Source organism: Alligator mississippiensis, chromosome 1 (assembly GCF_030867095.1).
Source record: "Alligator mississippiensis isolate rAllMis1 chromosome 1, rAllMis1, whole genome shotgun sequence".
Classification (NCBI taxonomy): domain Eukaryota; kingdom Metazoa; phylum Chordata; order Crocodylia; family Alligatoridae; genus Alligator; species Alligator mississippiensis.
The window spans coordinates 318,013,227-318,035,211 of record NC_081824.1 but is presented as its reverse complement, the minus strand read 5'-3'; the positions used below and the strand labels follow the sequence as shown (position 1 = coordinate 318,035,211).

Sequence of the window (21,985 nt, the reverse complement as noted above, 5' to 3'; positions counted from 1 at the left end):
ATGTTATCTTTTCAGGGATCAGCTATACTATAAATATAAAACTAAAAGGAACAAAAAATAGAAGGGGAGAACTTTGAGAAACCTGGAGGAGGAAGTGACAAAGAGTGTACCTGTCCATGTTTGTGTTTCTTGAATTATAGTCTTTTTCTAGTGGGCATGGTAGAGGAGAATCTTCAGGACTTTTTGAAGGTGAAAAAATAGCTACAGGATAGATTGGAGCCGAGTGAGTATATCATGGGGAAATATGCATGAAAAAGGTCTTGGAGAAGGTTTTGGAGAGATGGGTGAATGGGGCAAGAAAATGTATTGAGTCCCAAACCAGCACAATTTTAAACGCAGTTGGATTCCTTACATGTTGAAAACTGCGTTCTTATTTAAATGTTTTACTGGCCTGAGAATGTAGGTACTAGTTTAGACTTGAATATCAGAAGAATGGAAGAGATGTTTGGCTTTGGACTAACCCAGTAGAGTAGCTTAAAAGGGCCAGAGAAATGTGGTCTGATTAGGTAAGGAATACCATATTTTTTCTGGCTGAACTTTTGTTGGATTGGAATGGGACTATCAGCTACGTAGAGAGAGAACTTTTACTGCAATCAGTATGCAAGTTACCAAGATTCTCAAGGATTTTATTTACATTGGGTATGATTTACGTGTAAACAACCCAATGATTTTAATATAATATAAGTGTAGGATATGTACCTGAAAATGTGTGTTTATTAATTAAAACAGGATTTTTATTTGTCAAACTGAAATTTCAGTTTGTAGCCATTATGAAATCCGGTCTTTGATTGTGTTGAACATATGAAATATTTGCAGACATTTAAATATTTAGGGTAGGAAGACTTATTGAAACCTGACTTTTGAACTGTCATTTAGTCTTCTAAGTCACTCAGCACCTCCTAACACTTTGCACCTCCTAACACCACTTCTAAGCACCTCCTAACAATTTGATTTCCTTTCCTGGAAGGAAATAATCCTTCAGACTATTTCTCCGTACCAAAATACCAAACCTTAACCATCACTCTTGGTATCTTATTTTGTATTTTCAGCATTTATTTATTCATTTTTGTTTTGGTTTTCTCCCCCATTTTCAGTTCAAACTTTCATATTTCAGTCCCCTTTCTTCTTCTTTACTGTATTCACTCAAAAATAAGACAACCATGAATACAACACAGCCCTCTCCCCCCAATAATTAGTTTCTTTATATGGAAAATTATTGGAAGTTTCCCTTGAGTTTGTCTCCCTCCCACTACTAAGCAGGGAGAATAAATCAGGTACCTCCTTTACCTCCCAGCCTTCTTCTCCCTGCAGTCCCTCCTCTCCCCTTACCCCCTCCTTACTTTCCCTGAGGACATGGAAGTGAGGGGCAAATTTGAAAGAACTGACCTTGAATTAAACTGTATAGGCAAATTACTGCAGGTACCCATAGACTTAGTTAATCTAGGATTGATGCATTTTACCTTTTTTGAAACTGCTGCAAATTTTAGCATAGGTATTCCATAAAACACACTTTTAAGTAGCACTGTTGTGTTTGTACACAGTACAAACTATGCATGATATTAATCTGAAACAAAAAGGCTCATGATTTGCCATATAATTCATTGGGCTGGACCCCAGCAGAGTCAACAATATTTCAAGCCATGGTGACTTCTTAGCTCAGCAGTGCTCAGTGTGTGTGTGTACACCAGATACCCCCCACAAAGGTTTCATCTAGTAATTAGTCCCTCTCTCATGGCTGGAACCAGAAGTTCTTGTCATGAGTCCTGGGATCCTCCAAAAAATTATATGCAGATGAAGCATGGGGCTGGTCCAGCTCCAGTTCATGGTGGGCAGGGCCACGCTAATTATATGTGACTGGCTGTGAGAGAGGGCGAAAGGGATTATGCATGAACTGTTTGGGACCCTATTTGGTGATGTTTGCTAGGTATTGAAGAAATACCTTCACTATAGGTGGTGAAGAAACAGGAATCATTGGAAATGGGAATGGACAGCACAGCTCAGCTGCGGTAGTGAAGAGGAAGTGACAATTTATGCAATGTAGTGGCTCACCATGACTTAGAAAGAAATCAATGATGAGGGGGATTGTGCTCAATTGACACTACCATAGTCATGCTCAGTGTTGGTTGTATTTAATCAACTTCATAGTTGGTTTCCCATTACTGAGCACATGCTGCTTTTAGCAGCAGTTTAACGTTACACAGTATTTTTAGTGAGATTTCATTGTATGTGATGATAAGATGAGGGCCTTTTTTCCCAATGCTGATTGGGTTGGGGGTTGTCTTGTATTCAGCAAAATTTAGTCCAATTTTTTTAAACATTTTTCATTGAAGACTTTTACCTGTAGTTTTTAATTATTTTCCTTATGAACTATGTAATAAAGCTACATACTAAAGTTATGACTGAAAAATCAATGCATATTAAAAGCAAGAACCTAGCACAAAATGTTGCTTTGAAAATATTAAAGGCTTTGAAGATTCATCTAGTTCTGGCTGTGAAATTTAAAGATTTAACTGTTTTAATATCCATACTTAAAGTAAAATATATGCTGTTTCTTGATTTGATCTAATTCATTTAAAAATAAAGGTGAAAGTTCATAAATGAATATGAATTTTTAAATCAAGGCATTAGAAAAAATTTAGAATCTCAACAGTGGCAACTGTGAATGGGAATTATTTCTTTAGTTTTGTTTATAGGGCAGTGTTCCTAATCAAGCAGTTCCATCCACTTTTTATCATATGATAATTTAAAAGTTTCATTTTACTTTTTTCCTTCCAGCATGTTTTGTAAATTAGCTTAGTAAACTACACAAATGCCATAGGCTGCATTAAAAACCATACTTAAATTTGTTTATAGCCATGTGACATATTACTTTGACCATACTATTCAATCCACTGATTCCTCACTACCAGCCTGATACTAGTTTTTGTAGCCTCTTCCCAGCTCCCAACAGCCCATAATTTAATATTAAAAAAACAAACTGCTGAAGGAGTTCATTTCTATCTAAAAAATGAAATATTCTCCCCAAATGTTATATTAAACTGAAGTATGTATCCAATTCTGGTGTGTCTAAGATTAGTTAGGTCTTGTGAGCTGTCGGGGAGCATTAAAAAGTTCTAGGAAGAGGAGGAAGATGCTGGTTTTCTATAGGGAAAACATCCTATGTTCACCAGTAGATATGTTACAGGATAGCTGATATAGATATTGGAAAAATACTGAATGTGGGAAAATAAAATGCAGAAACCTATATGTAGCATCTAAAATATACTTGAGATTTTTCTGACTGAAATCTCTATTGGTTTTTTACACTGGCAGATTGGCTTTATTTTTTTAAGAGGTGGTGATTTTAACAAGCAGAGTTGTAAAGCTTACTCTAAAGAAGTTGTAAAATATCTTTTCTATAACATGTTTGGTACATAGTGCATACATGATGACAAGATTTTATTGGCATTTGTTAAGGTATTACTCCCACAAGTATACTATTGAACTTATCCAAATGAATACCAATACTACTCACCATGTTGCATCATAGATTTGTTTATTCAGTGTTTCTTATACTGTATGTATGCAGGCATGTAAAATAAGCACATAAAGTGCATTTTTTAAAATTAAACAAAAATGAAAATGAAATGCTATCAGGACTCATACTTCAAGGAACAAACAGACTGAATTCAAAATGGGGTCAATACTTTTTTCTCAAGGAAAAATATATGCTGAGTTTGGAAGTGAGGATGAAGAGAGAATGTTGTACCTCCTTTGAAATATGCTTTGATTAATAATTGCACAAGTCCTGTCACATGTTTTTGGGTTAGGTACAGACATTCAAAAAGCCTGAGGTGGAATCTAAGTTATGCAGTTTTCTGTAAGCAGTATAATTTATACTGGTAGCAAATAGAACACATGCTCACCCTTTGGTGGGCAGGGGGCTCAAATCTTAGCCTGGGTTCCACCACTTTTAAACCAGTCTATGCGTGCCAAACTTCTGTTCTGTTAAGGGTATAGATTGGCTTCTGATCACTTATATTGGTAAAAGTGTAATGTTTGTATCTGGCCTTAATCTCTTCAAATATCCTAATTGTTATGTTCCTTTTAACTTTTTTCCATTCAACTTTTGGCTGAACTAAGGCATATGACAGAATGGTGCCACCTCGCTAAAACTGGTGCCTAAAAACTTTCTTGAAATGCTGATACTGTTAAAATCTTGCACTTCTGCAGAAATCACCACTCTTGCCAAAGTATATAGCCATTTTTTAATGGAAGAGAGACTGAGTACTATGCTGAAAGTGTTGCAATCATTTAGTTTTACAGTGGTCTATATTTGTTCATAGGTCTTCAATAGAGAAAGTTGAGTGTCTGTTGTGACCAAACAAATGTAAATGAATGATGTTTCAGGAACTGTAAAAAAGGAAAAAAAAATACTGTAAACACCTTGTATATATGTAACTTAAAGGGGAAGCAGGGGTGCGACCCAGAATGTGTATGGGTGACTTTTTTAAAATTCTGAATAAAATGAATTGCCGTTACTTAGCTTTTGCATTGTAGCAAAACCTCAGGAAATACTCAAATATGGCTCTAGTTCAATCTTTACATCAGCTTTTCAAGAAGTGTTCTCATTGTAAATGTTAGAAGCAGAGCAAAGGGCCTGGTGCAGAATACTTTAACTGACTTCAGATCAGGTCCCAAGAGTCTGAGTGAATCAGCCTGACGTATTAAAGATTTGATTCACACCTGCGTACTAGCTGTGCAAGCGATGCTTTGCTTTTCCCAGTAAGGTCATGCATACTAAGACTGCCTTAAAAGGAATCTAGGCATTGTTCAAAGAAGTAAAGAAAGTTTCAGATGCAAGCTTTTAGGGTTGAGGGAAAAAAGATACCTTTATAAATAGAACTTCTCTCAGAATGATTTCAAAAGTCCTGAGAAAACAAGAGTTGAAGTAGCCTTTTTTGTAATCATATTCCATAAATTACAGTGGTAACAATAACTTTTAGATATTTCTGATGTATTATTCAGCACAGGTAAAAAGTACTATTAAAGAAGTCTGTGAATTCAGTGCATTTTGTGCCAATGAATCAGAAGGGAAAAAACCCAACATCCCCCTTCACCATTCTTTTTTTTTTTCCGTTTTTTAGATCACCTTTTGCTGCTGTGACAGACTATTCAGTAACAAGAAATAATGTCATACAGCTCTGTCTGGAATTAACCACGATTGTTCAACAGGTATGATACTATTCAATCATCATTCCCCTTTGAATTTGCTTTTGTCTCATATTAGGTGACCCTTAGTAACTAGAATGTAGCATTTTGTGTTATGCATTTTTCTATGTCTAGGTATAATACAAAAGGATTGAGTAAATTGCTTTTATTACTCTCTATTTTCAGTTTCTCTGTTAATTGTGATTGGGGTGCTTGGTACAAGGTGGCATTTTAGGCATGCACTTTTTTATATGTTGTAATAATGAATTTTATTGCACACTTTTGCTCCAATCTCTTTTAAATACTTAAATAATTTTGTTCCATTTTTAATGATTTCTAACTCTTTTTATTCAAGTGACTAGTTCGGAAGATATCTGTATGTTGCATTATAGTATGCAATGCCATCACTCTCCTTTTTGCACAACTTGCATTATACGCTTCTTCCACAGACTCTGTATATCTCATGATAACCTTCAGTATCTGTCTAAACATATTTGGAAAAGACAAGACAAGCTTCTTAAAGCAAAACAGGAAGGAAAATGATTCTGTTTTGAGGGTTTATGTATAACCTGCAGCCTTGCCCAGTTTCTGTCAGATTGAATTTTAGTTTACCCCTGTCCCCATTTCTGGTTCTCCTTTTTTTTGGTAAGTGTATGAATGCTTTTTTTCTCCTTGTACAAAACGATACTGCTACCTGCTCCATTAGCTGGATTGATGCAAAAAATTAAAATAGTTCTCTTCATCTGAAAATTTTCTTATATCCCTGGTGCAAGTTGTTCTGTGCTTTTTTCCTGATGTCCTCCAGTGCTCCTATAATTGCGAGCTGTAATCACTTGTCCTTAAGATTATTTGATTTAATTATATTAGGTCAGTTTACAAAAATCATAGAGCCATAGAAAATGAGAGTTGGAAGGGACCTTAGGAGGTCATCTAGTCCAACACCCTGCTCAAAGCAGGACCATTCTGAACTATATCACTCCAGTCAAGGCTTTATCTAGCTGCGTCTTAAAAACCTCTAAGGATGGAGATCCCATAACCAATCTGGGTAGTTTGTTCCACTGCTTTATTATCCTCCTAGTCAGAGTTTTTCCTAATATCTAGCGTAAACTTCCCTTGCTAACCTAAACTTTCTAACTTAAATAAGATACCAAAAGATTATTGTGTTAGGGAACCACTTATGACTTCTGTTCTACAGTGACATTTGAGTTAGTCTTACAGAATACCCTGAGAGTCTGCCCCATCTTATCTGCTGGCATTCTTGTTTGTTGAAAATGCTAATCTGCAGAACAGCTTACTTGATAGTTATGAGAGCTGCCAGGAGGATAAATGGCATGAGGATATTAGATAATAAATACTGAAATTTGGGGGAGGATTTCTTAAAATGAAAAGATGGCTTTGTTTGCTCCTGGATATCCTGCTACTGGTGGGTTATTATTTATTTGTATAACCCACCTGCTGCTGCTCTCTTGCCTTATGATTATAGCTGTGCAAGTCCAGCAGAATTTAGTCTTCAGTGGTGAAATGATAAAATAATCCCTCTCATCCAAACTGCAGGGTTCATTTGAAATTGGGGTTGTACCCTCAGGTTTTTTTGGAAGTTGGAGTTCAACCAACTCAAACCACCAAGGGAAATTAACTTACAGCTGCAATCTTTTCTCTTCCACAGAAAACTATATTTCTATCCCTCCTTTACACAAACTCTAATCCTACTTGCAACTGATGTCTTCATGAGGACTTGGTGCCATCCTCTGCAGCCTGCATTTGTCCTGTTGCTGATGCTTTTTGATTGGTGTCAGTTGATCATCCTTGTAATCATTCTAACGTGGGCTCAGAGATTCTCACTGGCCGTTAAATCCTCAGTCTTGTATTGAAACTGGAAAGCAACCTGATTTCTGCTCCTCTCTCCCTCCTCCTTCATTCTGTTTACACTTGAGAACAGGAAAGAAATGGTGATAAGGCCATGAGCAGATAGAAGCCATGTATCATGAAGGATGGCCTTTTTTCCTAGTGTGAATTTGACATTGTCATGTTTAGTCTTATTAATGGCGGGCTGGCTTCAATTAAAGGGGATGATCTTCTGATTTTCGTAAAAGAGGAAAGTGAGGTGGATTCTGAACCAGAAGACATTGAAGCATCAAAAGTGTATCATGGTCTTCCTGGTGGTTGACCAAAAGCAGAGAAGCAACCGTCAAGAGGTAGACTCCTGGGGTAGGGTAGGGCAGGTAGTTGAAGTCACCTTGGTTTGACTAAACTCTCTTCTGTGTAACAAGCATTTGTCTCCTAGATTGCTTAGTAAATTTACATTTCTTTAGGGTAGGCTACTCTGCATGTTCAAAAATTGAGACACACTTATGAAAATCATGAGATTTACTTAAATATACAGTGCTTTAATACAATAAATTTTCAAGGGTCTAATTTTCTTCTGATTTTTTGAAGCGGTCTGTCCCAAGACTATATGCAAGTTTTTAAGCTAGAAACCTCAAATCCATATGCAAAAATATATGCCTCTTGCTAGCTATTTGGCAAAAAACCTCTTCTACAATACTGGCCCAGCGTAGTGCAGCTGATGTCCTCCTCTATTTGTTACCTCATTGGTTGCTACCTCCTGTGTTGCTTCATTCTCTCCCTGTCCTGTCATAAAACATAAAGAAGGGACCTCCATAAAGCATCTAGTCTAACCTCCAGCCTGAGGCAGGGTCATCTCTTTACAGAGCATGCCATACAAATCCATTCTCTAACTTCTTAGCAAAACTATGCATTCAACCCTGACACAAGACATAACACTCCAACCTTCCACGGTAGACCATGGTAGCCAGTGTCCTGCTGCTGTACAAGGTGTTAATACATACTCGGGAGGTCACAGGAAGAGGACCAAATCCCCCACAGTCCATACCAGTCTGACCATGGGGTAAAATTCCTTCCTGACCCCAAATATAGCAATTGGTCTGACTCTCTGAGTGAAGGGGCAACACCCTCTAGCTATGAACCTCTGGATTTAAGTCCCACCAGGAGGCTTGGTGCACCCCAGTCAAAATGCCTAGCCTTGGCTGAAGCCATCGCCCAGTGCCTGTCAGGAAGACTTAAAAAAACAACAGACAGATGTAGAAGGAAGGGTCAAGGGTGGAGAAGATGGCAATTCCCTTCCAGCCCCATGCTGCAATTGGTACTGCCCAGAAGCATGGGTAATACCCGTAGTAGAGTATAGTAGAGACATAGTTATACCTAGATAATTTTTGACCCTGGGCTGTCCAATCTTTTTTTGAACACCTCACATGATGGACAGTCCACAACATCCCTAGGAAGTCTACTCCACTGTCTTATTCTTTTGACAGCTGTTTTTTCCCCCCTGATACCCAGTTTAAACCTGTCAGAGTTCCAGCCTTGAAGGGGCTGCTTCAACCCCCCCCCCCCCCCCCAATGCCCCACACATTGGACGGGCTGGGGCCTGGGGGCAGGGGTCAGTAGGTTAATAGTGAGGGGCACTGGGGCAGGGCTGGCTATTGATGTTTACAAATGGGTCCTGCTACAAAAAGTTTTAGAGCCACTGCTCTAGATGAGGCCTAACCACTATGCACCTAATCCTTTTATTGATGCATCACAAAACTGCATTCACTTTTTGTGCAGCTGTCACACCTCAGACTCATATAGAGTCTGTAATCTACAGAGATCCTGGTTTGTGTGATAAAAAATTCCCAAATTTTGGAGGTAACAGTATAACCCATGTGACCGCTGGGGCTTGAACACCCAGTCACGTGCAGCCTTGATTCGAGCAATGGGACATGTATGCTGTGCAGACTCCTGTAAATTGCTGAGTAGATGTTCACTCTTGGAGTAGTCTCCCCTATCTTGCCTGCCATGACTTTGAATGTTTCCCAGTGAAGGGTTGACTACCCAGGGTCCCTCTGCGGCACGCGGTCTGCCCAACGGTCACTTGCGAGGCTAGGCCGTTCCTACACCCCGACCTTACGCCACCTTGATGGATCGCTCAGTCTTCTTGTCCATGCTCCCCTTCTCATATAGCTGTGGGGCCTCTCGAGTCCCTTCCCGTCCTGGGTATCAGCTCTTGAGGCAGACTCGTTTGCCCCGTCCCGAGTTGTCTGTGTTTGGAGGTCCCAATCGTGGAACTTGTTCTCGCCCTGGAGTGGACTCCTTCCCTATGGACTTAATCCCACTGCGATGCCCTACGGACCCTGCACCAATTATTCTATTTGTATCGGCCACTCCTTTCTCTCAGCGCCTTCACATGGGGAAACACAAAAGAAAAATACAAAACAACACGTTTACCGTATCGCTGGGAATCCGAGTAGCCCCCTTCTCTGGTCCCTTACCTCAGGGTACCGGATGCCTAGTTCTCTATGGTTTAGCTAGGGGATGACTCCTACTCGGGGCCGTGTACCCGTGGCCTCCTGCTCGGGTTGTCTTTTCCCCCTTTTCTGCTTCTTCCCAGAGCCCAGTGTTGCACCACTTCTCTCCCTTCTGGAGCGTCCCAATCTGGGTGCCTCGTGGTTCCTCTGAGTATGGCTGGCTACTTTCTGTATTAAAGGTAGGTGCCCTGCTTCTCCATAGCCCTTCCTGCTGCTTCTGTCAGGAATCTCCCAACGAGGAAGATTCCTCCTCCTCCCAACTGTTCCCAATACTCCCACCTGCTATGGTGTTGGGTCTTCATGTACCCTTCTCTGCTTCCCCTGTTGCTGCTGCCTTTGCTGATTGCAGGGGCTGCTTCTGGCTCGTCTCCTGCACTGCTGAGCCATTCCCTGCCGCCGCTGCCCAGACCAGTGTAAGGAGCCTCCTCTGGCTCCTTGTCTGGTGCTCCTTCCTCCCTGAGGGATTCCAGGCATGGGTCCCGTGGCCATGCGCTCCTCGGGTCCGTTCTCCCCTCTTCCTTTCCTCCGCCATCAGCCATTTTTATTTCCACCGGCCGGTGATTACTGGTAATGTCATCAGCCAGCCTCAGCTGGATAAAGACACGGCTTGAAAAAGGGAAAACTGTGAGCTGGTAACTTTTCAATATGCATTCATGACAGAGATAAAATAATTGCAAAATGTCTACAGTTACAATAAAATTATTGATACCACTTATTAATGAGGGAGCAGTTAGATCCCTTGTTGGTTGGTATGTTTAAAAAAATTTTATTTATCAAACAATACATGCTAGAATCTCTGATGTTCCAGGGGATGGCTGTGTGAACATCTCCACACAGTTGCCAAAGTTGCCCCTGTCATTTTCTGCAGTCATGACTGTAGGTTGCTTTCTGTCTTTTGGTGTGGGTGGCAGTGCCTTCTGTTCCATTTCATATGTCAGTTCTTGAGCTACAGATGAGGTAAATTACTACCCATTACAGTATTTTTCTAGGTTGCAATCTGTAGGTGAAAGTATCCATCCTGAAAGTCAGTGCAATTTTCGCTCAGGATGCTCCACCATTGATCTGATATTTTTGGTTAAGAAACTGTAAGATAAGTGTAGAGAAAAATGAATACTGCTGTACAAAGCATTCATCAATCAGACAAAGGGCTTGGATAGGGTCAGCAGAAAGGGGCCTTTTTACTGTTCTGAAGTACTTGGGTTGTCCCCCACCAAACTATTGAACATCATTTCCTCGTTACATCAAGGTGTGATGGCAACTGTAATGTATGAAAACAAAGAATCAAATACCTTTAACATCAACAATGGGGTGAAACAGGGGTGTGCCTTAGCTTTACTGATCTTTAACATCTAGTTTTCATTCTTGCTTATTCATGCGTTTAAGGACATCAGCGATGGCATTTATCTTTGAACCAGGCTAGATGGAGGCTTGATAAATATTGTTAGGTTTAAAATGAAAACCAAGATGAAAGAACTGGTTCTGAGAAGTTTCCTGTTTGTGGATCATGCAGCCTTGGTTGGCCACAGTGAATCTTCCCTGCAAAATCTCTTGGGCAGATTTTCTGAGTCATGCAAGAGTTTTGGGTTAACGTTGAGTTACAAGGGCTAGGCACAGATATTACACTTAATGCACATTAAGCGCACAAAAAGTACTTGAAAGCCATAACAGGACAGAGCTTCAGAGCACTTAAAATGCTTTAAAAATGGCAGATTGCTTTTTAAGTTAACCTTTGATGAATGTGGTAGCAGACTATAGCACTTTAGGGTAGAGCTCTTTTATGAATGCCTGTACAACATCCATCGCACATTAAGGTAGATCAGATTCTGCCTGCACCGCAGGACCCCCTAGCTGGGCAGCTGGCTAGCCTTGGGCAGAGCTTGTGTAGCTTTGGGCAGGGAGCTCACCACAGTCTGGTTGGGGGGTTTCCCTACCCCCCACCCCCAGTAAACAGCTGCATTAGGAGACTACCCAGCCCAGCTTTTGGCTGCACTGGAAACTGGTGGTGGAGGGAGGGAACTCCCCATACCTCATGGACCTGGCCTGGCCCATCCTCTTCCCACCCCCTCCCCAAGTCCTGACCCAGCAATCTGGGAGAGACCTGTGCGAGCTCCCTCTCCTTCCCCCTCCAGCCTGCTGACAGTTGCCAGCTGTCGGAGGGACAGGGCTTGGGAGAGGAGTCACTCCAGCAGTCTCCTAGGAGGCATGCAGGACCGTCACCTGGCTGCTAGCCTCAGCCAGTGTGGGCAGGCTCTGAGCCCCCTTACTAAGCAGCAAACATCTGTTGAGTTTGCTCCCGATCTAAGATAATGTTTTAAGTATTCTTCTATAAGTTAAAGTGCTTTTGCCAGGGGCTTTTTGAATGTTTGTACTTAGCCAAGAAGATTGTGATCATGTACCAAAGGGTGGAAGAATCAATACCTGACATCACCCTGGAGGGTAAATCTCTTGGTGGTGTTAACAGCTTTTGCTACTTGGGTTCTGTGATCAGCAGGAATCTTGACCTTCAGCCTGAACTGACTAATATAACCAGAAAAATAGCTAAGAATTTTGGGCTATTACAGAAATGTGCATGGAGTGACAGCAAACTATCAACTAAAGTGAAGATGAAAATCTACGAGACTTGTGTGCTTTCATCCCTGCTTTATGGTTCAGAAACGTGGACTACATATGCTAGGCATATCAAGAGACTGAACAGCTTCCACATGAAATGCCAGCATTAGATCCTGAAAATAAAGTGGAATGACAAAATACCAAACATGGAAATGCTGGAGCACACAGGACTGACACAGTTACAAACTAGTGTCAAGAAGAGGAGGTTGCAATAGCTCAACCACACCAGGCACATGGGAGGAGACCGTATCCCCAAGAATATTTTGTACAGTAAGATTTGAGATGGTTTTAGAAAGTGGGGTCACCCCCTATGGCAGTACCATGATGTGCAAAAAGTATATGAAGTTGCTTGACATCAATATAGAAAGCTGGAAGGAGTGTGCATAATTCCATCTGATCTGGAGGGAACATCTGGCTCTGGGTGCAGCTCCACAGCTCTGGCTTTGATCCAGAGGATGGAAGCTAAGTGAAAAAGAAGAAAGCAGCATCTGCAATCTTTGACTCCAACTCAGACAACACATGTATTTGTGAAACTTGTAACAAGCTGCATCACTCTAGAATTGGGCTTGTCAGCCACAAGTGGATTCATCAGGCACCTGACTAGACTCTTATGTGTACACCGTAATTCAGAGTATTCATGGTTGCCTATATCTATACAGTATTTTCTAATAAATATCTTTCTCATGGCTTATTTTTATATATATTCTTCCTCATGCATATTATTGCTAATACCTTATCTTCTTTGCAAAATAAACAGGTAGAATTACCGACTATGCATGATGGCCAATTTTAGCCTCCTGCCTTTGGAAAAAAAGATATCTCCCAAAAAGTGATACTAGTCTCTAGCTGAGAAATCAGTTCAGGACATGGCTTCCTCTGGTGCATGCTGAAGAAGGAGTGTGGCCTAGGGGAGGGAGAGAATGAAAAACAACCTTTTTGGTCCCAAATTCATCTTTACTTCAAGTACACGTGTGCCATTACATTGCTTTAGTATCCATTCACTAATATTTTCTTCTCTATGATTGCTACATAGAGTTAATCTCCACAGTATACTTTTAAGGCCTACAAACAAAGACCCAGATCCTGTTATACCTACTGGTAGTTTAATGACTTCCCACTTTTCCAAAAAATGTCCTTCTGTCATGAGTGTGATCTTATTGTACTTTTAAGACACATAGGTGTCTCCTGTTCTCAATGGGCAGGCTAATGCATTTCCTAAGGTCAATCCTATTCTGCTCTTAGCAGGTGCATAACTCCTCCATAGTGTCAATTGACAGTCTTATGCTCCTAGAGCATCTTTACATGTGCTCCAGGGTGAAGATGGGGGGACTTTAATTAGAGCGGCTCTCAGAGACACTCTTTAATGAGAGCTGCTCTAATTAAAGTGTCTGCAGTGTCATGTGTGTTCATTGTCCTGCACTTCAGATTGATGGCGGGGACACTTTAACTAAAGCTCATTGAACCGGCTTTAGTTAAAGCAGTTTCACCACCGTTTAGAAACATGGGGATGCTGAACACACGTGACATGTAGGCTACTGGAGCTTCCTAATTAGATTAATTGAGTCTGCTCTGACACGTACTAATTAACACCAGTTGGAGCAGGCATCCAACACATGTATAGGTGCCTCTAGAGAGCATGTAACAGTTCAGAGCATTGTCCACTGGTAGTCAGAGGAAATGCCAGGAACCAGAGAGTGTGCCTAATGCAGAACTGCATGTTGTATCCCTCCAATATCTCTCAATCCAGTCTGCCCAGAGAGAAAGCAAGGGGGAAGGGATGTACTTGGAACCTAGCTTGTCCATGATAAACTATTTTAGAAACTGCACTGTGAACAATGCTGAGAACCCACAGTTCCCTCCTTCCCAGTGCAGTGCCTTCCTCACTGGGCTATGGAGTCAGTCTTCATTTTGCATACTCTCTTTCAGGCTTTAAGTCTTAGATGCTCAGTGGCTCAGCTTCAACATAGTACCTATGGGTCAGCCAAAGAGTGGCCAGCCAGCTGTGCGGAAGCCCCTGGCAGTTTGCGTGGCGGGACAGGCATGGGTTGCATGTGGCTGAGCTGTCTTGGGCCGTCTTTGGAGAAGCAGCCTGCCCTGCGCCCCTCTCCTCGTTAGTATAGTGGTGAGTATCTCCGCCTGTCATGCGGCAGGGGGTTGGACAATGTGAGGTCGCAGTCGGCAGGGCTAACCGGACCCTATTGTGCATCCACAGGTGCATCTCAAGTAGGGCCAAGGAGGTGATCCTCCCCCTCTACGCGACACAGGCCACAGCTGGAGTACTGTGTCCAGTTCTGGGCACCCCACTTCAAGACGGATGTCGGCAACATTGAGAGGGTCCAGAGGAGGGCCACCTGCATATTCTCAGCCTTCACAAGAGAAGGCTGAGGGGCGATCTGGTGACCATCTATAAACTCACTAAGGGGGACCAGAAGGGTTTGGGGGAGACCTTGTTTCCCCTAGCACCCCCCCAGGATAACAAGGAATAACAGCCACAAGTTGTTGGAGAGTAGGTTTAGATTAGACATCCATAGGAACTACTTCACAGTTAGGGCGGCTAGGATCTAGAACCAACTTCCAAGGGAAGTGGTGCTGGCTCCTACCCTGGGGGTCTTTAAGAAGTGGCTCGATGCCTACTTGGCTGGGGTCACTTGAGCCCAGTTTCCCTCCTGCCCAGGCAGGGGTTGGATTTGAAGATCTACAAGGTCCCTTCTGACCCTACTTCTATGATTCTATGATTCACCTAGGGCACTTTCCTGGGAAATAAAGGTTGCAGTATAAAACCCACTAACACTGATGAAGGCCCAGGTCACCTACTTTTTTCACAGGTGGACTATTGGACAAGAGGTGGGTAGGGGTACCACCACCAACATGCTTGTAGTAACAAAAAGGCGGGGACTTATTGAGAGCTTTTGTGCTTCCCCAGACAGTGTGACTGCAGCAGAGCTTGAGTAAAGGTAGATGTCTTTAGATGGACTTTCTGAATTATTTTTGAACATGTGCTCTAGGCCAAGTCTAAGGATTTAGGGATCTTTCCACATTAGAACAGAGCTGCATAAGGATTTTAGATGCCTTAGTAGTTTTGTCCCTGTTGCACGGAATGGAATGGGATCATGTTCAGATGTTTGAAAGCTGCCTAAATCCTACTTAATATGCCCCAGAGGGGGAATTGGGTCTGACCCTAAATGTTGAAATATTACCTACCATTTTTCCCCATCTCTCATAATCCCTTTTACACGTATGGGACTTCCTGAGGATTTACAAAAGATCTATACAGGATGATATTCATTTATATGACCTTAGCCCCAAGAACCCTTTTTTTTTTTAAGGCTGGTGCTGCCTATATGTATTAAGAGGCCTACATAAACTCTGCAGTTCCTCAGGTCTTGTCTTTTGCTGTAGTAATTTCTAGCAGCTCAGGTGTCCTCTTAGACAGTTTAAAAATAGAAATCTGGGTTTTACTGAGATGTGAATGAGACCTATGAAGATTCAACCCAATTTTTGTACCATTCATGTATGAATGAAAAGTCTTCAGAATTGTGAATAGAAACATTGTTCTCTAGTTGAAATGAAGAAAATGGCTAAATTAAATTGGCATGCTAAAATTATCTTGCATGTTTGAGGTTAATTGTAGAGTCGTTTTTTAATAAGGGTTTAAATTTTCTGTTATCCATACAAACTGGATAATAAAGAAGAAATTGACAAAATATACTCTCTTTCATCAGTCTGAAGTCTAGGAAAATCCATTATGCTTGTGCAACTTAACTTTTAAATTAGAAAAGTCTGAGGTGTAATATGCATATAGTTCTCTGAGCGAGGCTTTGGCATATAACACAGGATGTATATGTGAAACATTATTAACTAGTTTATTTTCTATTTTTACGTATTCTTTTGGACGTAAAGAACAGTCCAACAGATATGAATGCCTGCCATTTACTGATAGGTCCCTCAGAGCAGTACAGACTATTATTTCACTGGTAAAGGATTGCATTCACACTAAACATTTACTTCTCTGCAGCTGTACTGTTTGGCCTAATTATTATTTTTTGTTCTATTTTTGTGAGGTATTACTTCATAGTAAATTTATTTCCTAAACCTCATTATGATAGCTAAGAGAGAATTTTAAAAAATCCTGCTCGTTGCTGGTTTTTGAGCTGCACTACTGGCCAATTTTATACTTGTATGTTAACTGTAGAGAACTTGAAGTCTATCTTTATAAAAACATGTTTACCCTACAAGAAGATCCCAGAGGCGTAGTAAATAGTGGGAGTTTCATAGCTCCTTCTCTGCCTCTACTTAACAGGATTAAAGGCTTTGTCTCTTGAAGTTGAGGGCCCAGTTGTACCCCCTGCATATAGAATTGGACCTTGCCCTGCATATAATGCTGTTGCTGCTGATGGCACCATTGAAGGATTAAAGCCTCATTCAGAGTGAGTAGGTCTTAAAAGACTACACAAGTTACACTAAGAGAGCAGATATTGCTTTACAGCAACAGTGCAGAAGTTTTGGCTGGGCTCACTACTAAGCAGTTGCAAGAGCCTGAGGACAGTTTTCCTAGCTACACCATTTTTGACAGTCTCTCTCTCATTGTTTATGCTGGGCATTCTTCTCTTACATTTTTCCCCATGTACTCCTGAGAATAAACCTATAACATTTATACATCACTACAAATAAATTCTCTTTGCAAAGTATATACATATTTCATAAAGTACTCCAAAACTCTAATGGAGACAATTATTAAATGCTGAAAAAACTAAGCTATTGCTAGGCCAGTAGTAAAAATATGAATGTGCTTTATGTAGAATCTGTTTAATGAAACTGTTCCACATTAGTTGTTTATTTCTGTTGGCCTTCACCTTTTTTAATCATGAAAGTTATGATCCTACCCCTGTTGGCAAGATCCACCTTCATTGCCTTAGGTTCAGAAATGAGGTTATAGCACAAGTTGTGTGATTTGCTCCCTTTGCTCCTCAAGCAAGCTCTACAGACTAATAGTTGAGAAGGAGAGTAGGGAAGATCTTCACCTTGGGACATTAGGAGACATTTGATATTGCCATTTTCCTTATCTTGTGAGAAGGTGTTGAAGCTGAGACTGAAGATCTGCATAAATATTTGAAGTAGACTGACAGTCATTAAATAATGTCATCAGAGTGCACTCCAGTTTTCACTCCATCCTCTGTATTTATTTAATTATATATAGAATTATATAACTCTTTTTTAAAAAGCTCTTGATTTGGGACCTCTCTTCCTGGGTTACTGAATGTGTGGGGATGATGGGAAGGAAAGCAGGACATAAAAGGCAAATCCTATCAAAAGATACTTGAGAGAGAACAAGAAGTGTCCTTACTGGGAGACCTGACAAGAAAGAACTGTGGCTATTAAGGCATCCCCAAATGCAGGCATGGGGAAGGTGCTTGAGTAGGGCCAGAAACTAATTAAAGGGCCAGGGATTTCCTGGAATAATAATAGACTGCTGCCAGAAGAGGTGAGAGCTCTTCAGAGGCCCAGGTAGGAAGGCTGTGAAAGCTTGGGACAGAAATGAATAGGAGGGTGGATGCATTTTGGAGTTGAATACATTTTCTTGGTGATTTTTGTCTTTAGAGATAATTTCTGATTTTACTTTAGTAGTCCCCATCGTATCTACTCAGTCAAGTTTCCTAACTTTTCCAAAGTGGTATCTCAGATACCATGAGTATTTCCTGAGATAAGCAGAAGCAGAAAAAGGGCGTCCCTTGGTAACTCCTTTCAAAAGTTGACTTTCATAACGGCATTCAAATTAGTCATGGTTATCTGTAGATGTGAAAGTTAAGGCGCTGCATTTCTTCCATGTATAAAGCTCCCATTGCTTTTACAGGCACACTGAATCTCAATGATTTACATGATCAAGTGAAGCTTCAATTTTAGTATAATGATTTACAAAGATCATCAGTGTTGCTGGGGTAGCCATGGGGAGCTTTGGGTATATGAGAAATTCAGAGTCTAAACCCTACATCATGATGGATCAGGTACGGTTTTTTTTTTTTGTTTGTTTAAATCTAGGACAAATATTTTAGATCATGAATTTTAGGCAATCTAATTTGAGATGTTAAGGTGATAACTGAGCCCTGAATGCTACATCAGATGTTTTTCCTTCTTTCCACTTGTTAATTTTATTCCCTCTCTGATAAGGTATCTAAGGATTGCATATGTCTAAATACGTCCTGCTAAAACGCTTGCTTTATACCTCAGGGCAACTATAGTGTGTATATATAATGCAAGACTGAAATAGAGAAATGTTGGTAGCCCCTAAAATGGTCTCTAGCAATTGAACATGGCATTTCAAATGGATAGTTTTTCTTTAGATGTAAATGAACAAAAACAATATTTGTCTCATTAATCAATGCTTTACAGATTGTGACATCTCCCTATATCATACAGTGAATCAACATTTGTGCTTTGCCTCCCCCTTCCCCACCCCCTTTTTTGTTGATGCAGTCACATTACATAACTTTTAGCATCTCATTTTTTAATTTTTTTATGAATTTTTCATTTAGTAATTGCAAATGTCTTTACGCAGAGAAATTTTCCTGAGAACTGGAATTTCATTTAGAGCTCTATCAGCAGCTGGATCCATCAAGACATATTGGTAGATACCCACACATTTCCTGTCAGTGCTGAAATAATTCACATAATAGCTGTCCCCAAGGTGTACCAACTAATCTTAGAATTATTACATCAGGAAAGTGTATTACTTTCTCTACAGCCTATGTAAATTAACAACAGAGATGTGACCAGTTATCAAGGAAAAATAAAACAGTTGTTTTCACAGAAAGAAAAGAAATGATATGAAGTGGGAAAAAATAGTGTGCATGTTGAGGGAAGGGTGATAAAAAAAAAACCTTCACTTATCTGTTGTAGCTCTCTATTAATAGTGTTCCAAATAACATTTTTTCCCCAATGGTACCATCACTTGCTTGATTGAATGGTACACGTTCTGGGTGATTTATTTAACTTGTGTTGAATTTTTGTGGAGGCGTCTAGTTGCCATGGTAATAGGTACTGCTCTCTATAAATTGTTAAAATAAGTAGTAGCGAGGCAATTATTTGTGCTTTAATAGAATGCATAATTACTTTTAGTTTGTATACAGGGTTAGTGGAACTGAAAGTTACAGTTTCATTACATATTCAGGATAAGTGCTCTAATCTTTTAAAAGCATGATAGCTACTTATGCATTCTGTAAGTAATTTATGTTTAACATAGATGTATGTTAATAATTTACATATTTCCCTTGATGAAGACCATTTCTTTTTTCTTTCTTCTGTAAATGCATGCATAAATTATATTCTTTTTTTTCCCCTTACCTAATGGGCTCTTCTGAAAACTTCTGGATATATTGGATTGGTGTAGGGGACAAGGTGAGGGTCAGGGAGGACAAAAAGGAGATAACATGGGTATTAAAAATGAAAGAATGGACAAGATTTTTATAGGGTGAATTGAGGGGAATGCAAAGATTTCTGAAAGGCTGTGGGAAGACAATCAACAGGATTTGTGTGGGAAGAAAAGAGAGTTGGAAATGACACCCAGGTTGTGAGTTTATGGGACATATGGTGGTGGAGGAGTTGACAGGGATAGAGAAATCAGGGAGAGAGAGAGGGTTTTGGAAGAAACATGAGTTCAGATTTTATCAAGCTGTGTTAGATTTGGTGGCAGATATCCCGGAAGAGATTCAAAGCTGTGAATCGGAACAGAAGGGGAGTGAGATCTGTGAATCATCAACACAGAGATGGTAATTAAAACAGCATGAATTTAGGAGTCTGCCCAACAATAGGGAGTAGATTGCGAAGAAGGGAGAGTTGAAGATGGAACTCTTGGGATTTTGACCAGGAGGAGGAAAATCCAATACAGGAAATGGGAAGAGAATTTAAAGAAAAAAAAAAAAGAGTGTTTGCAAAGTAATTACATACATGATTTTTATTCATTGACAATTCCATATCATTTCAGGCACAGGTATTTAGTTTTGCTAAGTTGGTGTAACTTTTATTATAACTTAAGATAATAAAATAACATTCTCCCCTTTGCACTGCAGTTGTCTTTGAAGGGTAGGCAGTTTCTAGGCTCAGTCTCCACTAATGCTCTGTGTCCAGTTTCGGGCACCATATTTTAAGAAGAATGTAGAGAAAATAGAGAACATTACCTGCCTTGGTTTCTGTAGGTGTATATTGTTTACTGGCATGGTTTTTGAGAGGTCAAAGTACAAAGGATCCTAGAGCTGCTGAGACCCACTTCTAAGCATATTGCATGCCTTAAGAGTTACAGTTTCATGTAATCTTAAAGTATCTACTTTAATCTGCCATACATGTGACTTTTCTCCTATTAAGAGTTTATTATAATTGAGTGACTGCCCGCCTGGCTTCGAACATCCGGTCATGTGTGGCTTTGGTCTGAATGTTTGATTATGTTTGCCTTACCATCCCTGGTAGTCCGTCGAGTAGGTGTTCGTTTCCAGTGTGGTCTTCTCCAGTCTCACCTGCCATGACTTTGAATCTTATTTCAGTGGAGGGTTGAACCACTTGGAGTCCCTCGATGGCGGAACATCTATCCGGCAGTCTTCTGCGAGGCTCCACCTCCCCTCTACCTCGCCCTTACACCCAGCCTTGGCGTGTCACTGCTGCCCTTGTGGCCAGATTCCCGAGCATTGAGCCACTGATTACTTTTGCGGGAGGGGTGAGTCTCCCTGCTGAAAGCGTCAGCAGGCTGTGGTATCCTCCCTGGGCCATGAGGCCGCTGCCTTTCCTTAAAGCTAACACCGACCCTGAGGTCTACGTAACAATCAGGTTCCACAAGCCCTGATGCTCAACTCCTCCAAAAGTGGGAAACACAAAATATAAAAAAAACACTGACACATTCTAAGGGACCCAACCATCCCCTCGCCAGGCCTCCTTGACTGAATCGCTACCAACCTGCCCCTGACCCTGTGGGGCAACGCTAGGCCCTGTATGTGGCTGTGATATCCTGTGGTCTCCACCACAATTCCTCTTCCTCGTTGCCCAGCCTTCTATATCTTCAGGCCCCCTGCGGTCCTTCAGTGGATGCCTGTCTTCCCATTACCCTCAGGATCGGTGACATGCCGCCAAGGTCCGTGCTTTGCAGCCTCTCATACTGCCCTGGCCTCCCGTCTCCCACCTGGTCTGGCACTGGGTAATGCATCTACACCTCCAGCCTTTCTGCTGCAGTCACTGGCGTCAAGGTCTCTCCGTGCCCCTCTGCCCTTTTCTCCAGGCTTCCGGTCGGGAGGAGCTGCCTGTGGCTCTCGGCTCTCTTTGCTGCAGCCAGCAGTCTCTGGCTTGCAGCGCTATCCGCGCAGGCTCCTCCTCGTGTTCCGGCTTCGCAGTAGGCCCCGCTGCAGGTGAGTATTCCCCTTTACCTTTGTCTTTTCCTCCCTTCCCTTCTGAGGATTCCTGTTCCTGGGGTTCCCCCTTGGCCCTTTGGGGTCCTCCCTTTTGTTTTTCCCTGTGACAATGACTTTAAAGAAAGTTATAAACTGCCTATACGAAGAATGTTAGACAAAAAACCAGGAAAAAAGCAAAGATGAAATGTCACTGGTAGGTTAATTTGAATAGGGACTGTGTTTCACCTATGTATATATTTGAAGCATTTTTTTCATTGTATAATATAACTTTCTAAAAATTAAAATCTAAAAAAACCCAAAAAGTATTTTTTGGACTTTGACCTCTTTCATATCGTAATTCTTGTTCTTGTTTCTTTTGGTGAAATGTATATATTGCTTCAGATTGTGAAGTTTTTTGAAAATGAGGCTGCCTGCTGAGCATCTGAAAGTATTTCT

General features: G+C 41.0%; 1 protein-coding gene across 8 annotated transcripts in view; it reads left to right on the top strand.

The window, feature by feature from the left end:
• The window catches only part of CNKSR2 (connector enhancer of kinase suppressor of Ras 2), a 380,784-nt gene that overhangs the window by 95,240 nt on the left and 263,559 nt on the right, over positions 1 to 21,985 (top strand). For all 8 annotated transcript variants that reach the window (XM_059720858.1, XM_059720856.1, XM_059720857.1 and 5 more), the window contains exon 4: positions 5,127 to 5,214. In XM_059720858.1, the coding sequence (XP_059576841.1) occupies positions 5,127 to 5,214 (88 nt within the window). The remainder of the gene's footprint in view (positions 1 to 5,126; positions 5,215 to 21,985) is intronic.